At 44.7% G+C, this 9,647-nt stretch overlaps 3 protein-coding genes across 3 annotated transcripts; 1 reads left to right on the top strand and 2 right to left on the bottom strand.

Annotated features, from left to right (window-relative positions):
- Positions 1-230: 230 nt before the first annotated feature.
- LOC139111386 (uncharacterized) lies at positions 231-3,395 on the bottom strand. The gene is made up of 3 exons (XM_070671642.1): positions 3,126-3,395; positions 2,731-3,051; positions 231-2,669 (listed from the first exon to the last, which is right to left on the bottom strand). The coding sequence occupies exons 1-3, from the start codon at positions 3,393-3,395 to the stop codon at positions 231-233; spliced, it is 3,030 nt and encodes a 1,009-aa protein (XP_070527743.1).
- Positions 3,396-4,128: 733 nt separating this feature from the next.
- On the bottom strand, positions 4,129-4,545 carry LOC139111385 (uncharacterized). The gene has a single exon (XM_070671641.1). The coding sequence runs from the start codon at positions 4,543-4,545 to the stop codon at positions 4,129-4,131; it is 417 nt and encodes a 138-aa protein (XP_070527742.1).
- A 2,118-nt stretch (positions 4,546-6,663) lies between these two features.
- On the top strand, positions 6,664-7,617 carry LOC139111384 (uncharacterized). Its single transcript, XM_070671640.1, has 2 exons — positions 6,664-7,249; positions 7,373-7,617. The coding sequence occupies exons 1-2, from the start codon at positions 6,664-6,666 to the stop codon at positions 7,615-7,617; spliced, it is 831 nt and encodes a 276-aa protein (XP_070527741.1).
- Positions 7,618-9,647: the final 2,030 nt, after the last annotated feature.

Here is a 9,647-nt window from a genome sequence, read left to right as displayed (position 1 = left end):
CGTGACGTTAGCCAGAAAATAGCACTGCGTATTTGCAGATCGTTATTAAGACACAATACGTGCTTAATCTTTGTCTGATGAAACAAAGGGCTAGCAGTAAGCGCGATTTATTTAAAGTGCGTATTGGGTGACGCGACGGCGCCGGGAAGGCTAGGAATTCGTCTCCGATATTTATTAATTATTTTAAACTTATACATTTTCCGCCCGCCTCGCCATGACAAGGGCGAAATTTACTCGCTAGGCTCGGATGCTAAAGATAACGGTATTAATTTTACAACCGGCCGAAGTAGAGTAGTGGCTGCCTTACGTACGGTTACCACACGTATATTTCCGTCAATACCGGGGTGTGTGGCTATTACACGAGCAAGGGGCCACTGAGATGGCGCGGTATTTTCGCCTTTAATTAAGCAAAGTGTCCCGATTGATAAATTTTTATCTGGACTACGCCATTTTTTCCTAATGTTCAACGTAGGGAGGTACTCGGTTGGCCATCGTCGCCGAAAATGGTCTCTCATTTGTTGCACGAACTGCCACCGTGTTAATCTATTTTCAGCGATGTTTCCGCGGGACGGTTCGGGTATCGCGAAAAGCGGTGCTCCGATTAGAAAGTGACCTGGAGATAAAGCCTCTAAATCTTGAGGGTCATTAGTTAAAGCGGCAAGCGGACGCGAGTTGAGGCAGGCCTCAACTTGTGAAAAAAATGTTATGAGTTCTTCAAACGTTAGTTTAGCATTCCCGATCACGCGATGGATATGATGCTTGGTGGATTTTACGGCGGCTTCCCATATACCACCGAAATGTGGCGCAGAAGGCAGATTAAAATGCCAGCGGATTCCGTCATTGGCTAAATTATTTAAGAATTGACTATTTCGAGTCAAGTCGCGTAAGAAACCGCGTAATTGCGCATCGGCGCCGACAAAGTTAGTACCTAGGTCACTGTATAAGTCGGAACACAATCCTCGGCGAGAAGTAAATCGGCGGAAGGCCGCTAGAAAGGCCTCGGTCGTGTAATCCGAGACGGCTTCCAGATGTATTGCTCGCGTAGCAAAACACACAACAATAGCAATGAAGCCCTTGTGGCTTTTCTGGCCTCGTCCTTTAGAGGTTCTCATTAAAATTGGACCTGCGTAATCGACTCCGGTGTTTTGAAAAGGACGAGACGGCAAAACTCTGGCGTTAGGCAAAGGACTCATTAAAGGATGAGGCGATTGACTTCGCCAGCGCGTGCAGACAACACATTTATGAATGTGGTTTTTTACTAAGGTTTGGGCACCAATAATCCAGTATTGTCGAATGGCGGCCAAAGTTAACTGCACCCCGCCGTGCAGTGTGCGCCTGTGGCAGGTATCGACAATTAATTTTGTAAAATGAGAGTTGCGGGGCAATAGTATTGGATTTCGGGAATCAAAGGAAATCGCAGCGTGTTGCAACCGCCCGCCAACACGCAGTAATTTTTTATTGTCAAGAACGGGAGTAAATTTGATAAGAGGATTCTGACGAGAGAGCTGTTTATTTTTTATTAGATTATTTATTTCCTCAGAAAACCAGGTGGCTTGAATGGTGGAGATCCAATAGTTTTGAATTTCTTCAATTTTATTTGGCAAGATGGGTTCGTTTCTTTTACCGGATTTTTTTAGCAACCATCGTCGACACAAGGTGCAGACCCGTAAAAATCGTTGCAGATTGGAAAATCTAAGCAAGATGGAACTTTCTTCTGGCGTTTGAGTCCCCAGATGTGCTTTAGCAGGTCGTGTTTCTTCTTTGGTTTGAAAGAAAGGATTGCCAACGAGCCTGAGTAGCAGGTGGTCTGTAAGTTGTAGCCATGTCGGTCCTTGCCACCACAGGGGGTGATTTTTAAATGCAACGGTGGAGAGACCACGAGATGCACAGTCCGCTGGATTTTCTTCTTCAGGCACATGATGCCATTGAGCCTCCGGAAGTGTTTCCTGTATTTCTGTAACTCGGTTGGCTACGAAGGTGGTCCATCGAGATGGATGGTCCTGAATCCAGGCCAAAGCAATAATTGAATCAGTCCATAAATGAATATTTGCAATTTGAAATCTAGCGCCGTGTTTTATATTATTAATTAATTTGACAAGCAAGGCGGCAGCATTTAGTTCCAGGCGTGGAAGTGAAATGGTTTTCAAAGGTGCTACTTTTGTTTTTGCTTGAAGTAGTGCAATTCTGGATTTGAAGTCGTTATTCTCGACCGTAGTTACCCGAATGTAAACTACGGCAGCATATGCCTTTTCTGAAGCATCCGAAAATCCATGAAGCTCGATTGTGCAATTGGTTGAAAAAGTATGAATCCAACGTGGTAATGAAATTTCTTCGATTTCACGCAATTCCTTGCGGAAAATTTTCCAAGTTTCTTGATCTTTTATTGATAAAGGTTGATCCCAGTCGATTTTTTGGAGCCAGAAGGATTGCAATAGAATCTTGGCGCGGACGATGACCGGGGCTAGCCACCCGAGGGGATCAAAAAGTCGCGCGGTTTCCGAAAGTACTTGTCGTTTGGTAGGTACCGAGTCCGCTGTAGGGTTAACCTTGAAAGTAAACGAGTCAGTGACGGGATGCCAGTGCAGTCCCAGAATAGAATGGCCCTCTGTGGGATGGCATTCAAGTGGTTCTCCCTGTCCTTGGACCGATGGTATTGTTTTCAAAAGTTCCTTTACGAAGCCCGTCTTCAATAATTAATGCGTGAACCGCGGCACCGAGGATAATTTCTACCGGATCAGAATCCTGAAAATCCGGGTCAGCCAATTCCAGGCCTTGCAAATGCGGCCAATGGTTTGGCAAATGAACGGATCGTTCTGAATTGACAGAAACGCGAGGCAATACAAAAACCGAAACCTTTAATTTATAAGCGCTCCGGGTACTTAAAGTAATATTGAGTAGGATGCAACCGTGAGCTTGTCCGGATTTAGTGCCGCCAATACCGAAAATGGCAGTTGTGGCTGGTTGGCGGGGCAACCGCAATTTTTGAGCTAGTGACTCTGAAATAATAGAAATTTCCGAACCCGAGTCAATTAAGGCACGCACGAGGATTTCCTGGCCATAACGATTTTTAACATATATTCGCGCTGTTGCTAATAAAATGGTTACATGCAAGCTTAAATCATTACGCAAGTGGAGAACAGATGCTTCCCTTGGCTGAGTTGAGGCGACGGTGGTTGACGGTTGAGCGCTTGTCGGCGTCGTCGAGATCGTCGTGGTAGGCTTGGTGCCGACTGTAATTCATTGACCTCCGGCTCCGGAGTCTGGGGAGCTGACGCAGGCTTCGTGGATGGTACTGTGGTGTCTTTGTTCACAAATTGAACAGCTTCTTGTAGAAGGGCAAGTGGCGAGACGATGTTGTCCAAAACAGTTGAAGCAGAGCTGGCGAAAGGAAGCATAATCCCTTCGAGCCTTGGGGCCTTTTTTAGCGAATTCGGGACAGCTCAAAATATAATGTGGGCCACTGCATAGCACGCACCTTGAAGACCTTTTTTCAACTGAGGTAGGAGATGCTTTCCCGATGTAAGATTGTCGCTGTTCTCGTGGAGTAGTAGTTGACGTTGATTTTTGTTAAAATCGTTCAAAGTTTCCTGGTACGGGATGGAGAGCCTCCAAGGTTCGCAATTGTCCTTCGAGAAACGTTTTCAATTCTTCATACGTTGGCGGATCGCTTGTGCCGCTAATTGAAGTTTCCCACTCGCGTCTTGATCGGGGATCCAGCAATTCAGTAATAAGATGCACGAATAAATCAGAATCGGCAATAGGACGATCAATTCCTTCAAGAGTTCCGACGGTTTGCAGCATCGTATGGAAGAACTTGCGCAAGTCGGGAAGAGATTCCGTTTTTATTTTTGGCATAGAAGTTAGAGATGCAAAGCACGCGCGCACAAGTAATCGTTTATGTAATATATATAATCCAACTAAGTTATAATATAACAAAGAGCTTTATTATTATAAGTGTCCATACAAAGGTGTGCACGTCCAGACGGCCAGGAGCAGACTGACTGCAGTTGATGATTATAATAAAAGGATCGTTTCCGACGGGGCATCCCAAAGGGGCATCCCAAGGGGTCATCCCGGATCAGATAACGATTCTACGAACTAATAATCTTATTTATTATATTTGATACATCACAGTTTATTAGCGAAATGTTCCTCCAAAAGGTCCCAAACACGTTGATAGTTCTCGGATGTCATGGGGATGTTCCGGACCATTTGTTCGGCCTCTCCTTTTAGACATCCTTTTAAATAATGTAGTTTTTCCACATCTCCAAGAATAGCGTCTTTAGAGATAATAGATTGGAATAAGTCTTTAAAAGCTGGCCATTCTTCGAATTTGCCCGTAAATTCTGGCAACTGGATACGCGGTAGCTGTCTTCGAGCGACCGCTTGGGTAGTTATATCCCGTTCGGTGTCGGTCTTTTTTGCTTCGTTCAAGTAATCAAGAAAGGCGGTTCGTTGAGTGATATATGACTCCTCTGCTTCGGCAAAGGTTCCATCCTTGATGTAGGCTCTCAATCTCCTTCCAGTGAGATGTACACAGTTCATCGTGAACCGCCTCGAATTTTGCCCAATTGCTATCGAGCAGCTAAAGGCGAGTTTCTACTGCGCCGGTGGTAATGTTCGAAGCACCGATTTTCCGTAAATTTTCAACAGCACGCGATATTCTTCCGTAAAGCTCAACTTGAGCATGAATTAAAGCTTCGTACGACTTTGACATTTTCCACAATTTATTCACTTCACTCAAAGATCACTAGAACGCTTGGCTAGGTTTAAATGAGAGGCGAGGATAAGATATCCGGCTCGAAAGACCAAATGTTCCGGTAAATTCTAGGTTCGTAGGAATAAGGTGAATAAGTTGGGAAAGGATGATTTACTTTTAATGCGTTCTCGAAAAATTATGCACTTTATTTTGTAACGGTGCACCCGGCGATGCACCGTTCCGGCCACAACAACGGCCGGCCGCCGGACACAACACCGTCCGGCGGGGACCCGGGTCGCGGTGCGCCCCAAACTTTATATTTTAATATACGACAAAATAGCACGGCAACGCGTAGCCGTTCCGCGGCTAAGTCCATCCGCGGACTTAGCCGAGCGTCCCCGAGCGCCGCCGAACCGCGCCGTCGACGTCGAGGCCCGTCATTTCCGAGCGCGCCGCATCCCGGGGCCTCGGCGCCACGCGTCGGGACACGTCACGTACCCCGCTGAGCCCCGGCAACCCTGCGCCGTCACTTTTTATGTATAAAAAGTCGACGCCAGGACTCAGCGGGACCGTCCTGATCCGTTCGCTCTCGAGCGAACATCCGATCCTAGAGCACGAAACCACGGGGTGAAGCAATCTTCGTCTCGGCCAGGAGCTCCTGGCGCTCACGATCCTCTCGTTTCCGAACTCTAAACGTACGCATGACTAGTTCGTGGGGTGGAGCGCACTCCGCCTCCTTTGAGGACTCTCGATCCTACGTCTGCGGCACGGAAAGGCTCGAAACGCATTTAAGATCCCGTCGCACCGTCGTGATCCACGGGGTGGAGAAATCTCCGCCTCGGTCAAGAACTCTTGGCTAGCGACACCGGTCAAGGTGCATCCTGCCCCCAACCGCATCGCGTCACCCGCGATCCACCGACGCATAGCAATTTCATACCGCGCTCTAGATCAAACCGTCTCTAACCGCGATCAATAGTACGGCGGGCCCCGCCCGTCGTTCCGCGCCCGCGTCCCGCGTACCGCCGGTCCTTCCGACAGGACCGATCGCGGGATCTACGATCCGCGCCGAAAACCGCGCCCACGGTTCCGCGCCACCCACCGCGCCTCACGTGGGTCACCCGCGACCATCCGCGAATTTACGTCTCGCGCACGCGTTACATCGATCAAGATTTAAAGGGCCGACGCGCCCACTGGCAAACTATATTCACGCCGCACGTTCATTATATTTGTTCTGTTACATCTATGTATATATATATGTCGGCGCCGCTTGACCAAGCGGACGTCGTGGTTAATTAATAAATAGTCTTTTTTTGTTACGACATCCGTCTCGGTGCATTCTCGACCTCACACACTCGAATCCTGCGTCCCGACGAGCGTCCTGGGCTCGCTGGCCCGACATTCGAGACCCGCCGCGAAAGCAGATCGTTTCAATTTTAAATTGTTGTATACAAATTTCACAAATGCGAGCCACGCGAATTTGAAGCAAGCGCGAAACGCGTAAGTGAAGATGCAAGCACACAATTGCTTTTAAGATATAGTTAAAATCGTCACGATAAAATTGCATGAAGTGTCTTCGAGCAAGATTCAGGGGATACTGACGCTACTAGCAGATCGACGACAAGTGCTTAGCACAAGTTCTTTGTTTTAGCGAGGACGCAATCCCGGGGTTCCCGGCGATCTGAGAATCCGCAGGCTCGTCTTGCGATGCTAGCCGGATATTATAGTTTCTAATTTCACGATTGTTCGTGACGTTAGCCAGAAAATGGCACTGCGTATTTGCAGATCGTTATTAAGACACAATACGTGCTTAATCTTTGTCTGATGAAACAAAGGGCTAGCAGTAAGCGCGATTTATTTAAAGTGCGTATTGGGTGACGCGACGGCGCCGGGAAGGCTAGGAATTCGTCTCCGATATTTATTAATTATTTTAAACTTATACACTGGGAAATAAATGTGTAGCATTTATGTTCGATGAAATCCGTTATGAACTCAATGGTGTAAAAATTGATCGCAACAGAAACGTTGGAATAACTAGCACTCTTAAAAATTATATATCGCTAACATCTGATAATGCTGTGATGCTGCAAAATGCTGGATGGAGTGAAACATCAACTACGTCAGAAGGATTCTTTAATTTTTGTGTACCCTTCAGTATATTGTTAGGTTTCTGTGAAGATTATAAACGAGTGGTTGTCAACGCTCGCCATGAATTAATTTTAATACGCGCTCGCAATGATAATAATTCCATTATAGAAGATTCGAAATTAGAGCCAGAAATTGAATTGCATAAAATACAGTGGCGAATGTCTCATGTCATATTAAATGAGGTCAATAAATTATCCATGCTGCGAACTTTGGATAGTGGGCGATATTTAAGCATGACTTTTCGCTCGTGGGATTTGTATGAATATCCTCTTTTGCAGAGTACTACAAAACATTCTTGGGCCGTCAAGGCTGCAACGCAACTTGAAAAACCTCGATACGTTATCTTTGCTCTGCAAACCGATCGCAAAAACGTTATGTCTAAAAAATCAACCATTTTTGATGATTGTAAATTAACGAATGTGAAACTTTTTCTCAACTCTGAATATTATCCATATGATGATCTGAATTTAGATTTTGACAAAAAAAGATACGCCATTCTTTATGATATGTATATACGTTTTCGTAAAGCTTATTATGGCAACAGTTCTTATGAGGCTTTTTGCAATGTAGCAGCATTTCTATCATATGGACCATTTGTTGTTATCGATTGCTCTCGACAGAACGAGTCAATCAAAAGCGTCACTGTAGACGTGCGATTAGAATTTGATTGCAAGGAAAATGTTCCTGCAAATACAACCGCATATTGTCTTATTTTACACGATCGCATAGTTGAATATAGTCCACTGTCTAACGTTGTGCGCAAGGTCTTATAAAATTGCTATATCAGCAGTTTTTATCATATATAAAGAAACAATTTTATCTACACATCATTATTGTTTCAAACACGCGTTCATCATGATTGCGCCAACGTTTGTTGATCTTCAAGGTTTTAATATTGGACGGCGATTTATTGTAAAAGAAGTTGCAGTGCTAAGAAAGGGTACTGTTCTAACTCATTACATCTTTAAAAATCCAGTGCCATGGAATTTTTTGGCACAATCTGAAAAGTCATGCATTTCTTGGACAATAAAATATCATCATACATTGTCGTGGGAAGAAGGAACCGTGCCATACAACATGGCAAAACAATTAATTACAACAGCTGTAACAGGTGTAGATGGTGATGAAGTGTCACGTCTTATATATGTCAAAGGATATGAGAAATGTGCATGGTTGGCTGATATGCTCGACGACGATGTTAGAGAAGATTACATCATTGAAACCTTAGACGCTGATTATGAAGATATTGAATCTTTAAATATTTTAGATACTATTAATACTGTGCGATGTGGAAATCATCTTACGCATTGCGCTTTACAGAATGTATTTAAAATATTCAACTGGTGGTCGCAGCGTCAAAAGGAATTATAAAGATTAAAAAAATTTATGTAAACGGGGATGGCGATGAAGTGTGGCATCTTATATCAAAGGATATGAGAAACGTACATGGTTGATATGCTCGACGGTGATGTTAGAGAAGACCGCATCATTGAAACCTTAGACGCAGATAATGAAGATGCCGAATCTTACAAAATATTTTAGATCCTATTAATAATCATTTTACGCATTGCGCTTTACAAAAATGTATTTAAAAATATTTAACTGGAGCATCAAAAGGAGTTGTAAAAATTTTAATAAACAAATTTATGTTAACGGATGGTGACAAAGTGTAGCACCTTAAAATATTCAATTAGTGGTTGTAGCGTCAGGAGGAGTTGTAAAGATTAAAATAAAAATTATTTTTTATGTAAAATTATGTTTTTTATTTTTAACAAATATATATAAAATATATAAAATATATAATTATTAAAATATTTAAAACATATACTTTTAATCTTAATCTTAATTTAATTTAAATCAAGTTTTGGGACTGTGTACGCGCGTACATGTGCTAGCGTTCGGACGATCGAGCAATACGGAATTTTCCTCGGTCGTCCGACACGTAGATCGCACGCGGCGTCGTCGCGGGTTTTCGCTTGGCGATCATACCGTAAATGCGTGCCGAGTAGCGTACTCAACCCTTTTTTCTTCCCTTTTCTTTCTTGTTTGCGACATTCCATTCCTCGAGCCCGGTGCTCGAATTCCGACGAAAGCAGTCGATTCAGTTAGTCGTATCCGAGCTTCCGCCTTGCCACGATGTGGTATGTTCGCGCCGCGAATCGAAAATTGTTAACGGTTGATTAGATTTCGCGGCCGAATCGGATCGCCTCCGACGCTCTGGGACTCGATTCGCCAAGCTACCCAGAGTGATCGTCCTCCGTGCAGCCTGCACCGGAGATTTGGCACGTCGTGCCGTCCCTGCGAATTTTGCGTGTATTTCGCGTGCGTGTGGGATTCCATTGGCGCGCCCGGAGCGAAGCGCGATCGCGATTGCCGAGCCGCCTCGCGTTCTCTGCGTCGCGTTGAAGATATCCGCATCGCGGGTGCCTCCAGTGGGAAGCGCCTCAAGATCTCCGTCGCGTCGAACGGCGGCTATCCGACGGCAAACTCAAGATTTCCGTCTCGTATTCTATTTTCAAATTTATTTCGTTCCGGGTGTGTGTATGTGTGTGTCAATAAAATTCGTTGATTAACCGAGTAATTGGTCTTGTCACGGAGCTTTCCTACCCCCCGCGCGACGCCCTTGTCAGGGTGGTCCCGGTACACGAGTGCCGCGGGTGAGTGCTCTACGCGCACCGTCGCGCACAGACTGAAATATATAATTATAAATTAAAAAAATACAATTGTAATATATTAAGAATATATATATATATATTTATTTTTACCTAATTCCAACTTTCCGGCGCAAAGGCGATGTCTTCTT

The sequence above is a fragment of the Cardiocondyla obscurior genome, linkage group LG23 (genome assembly GCF_019399895.1).
Source record: "Cardiocondyla obscurior isolate alpha-2009 linkage group LG23, Cobs3.1, whole genome shotgun sequence".
Classification (NCBI taxonomy): domain Eukaryota; kingdom Metazoa; phylum Arthropoda; class Insecta; order Hymenoptera; family Formicidae; genus Cardiocondyla; species Cardiocondyla obscurior.
The sequence above is the reverse complement of the archived record's forward strand: the minus strand, read 5'-3'. Positions and strand labels throughout refer to the sequence as shown.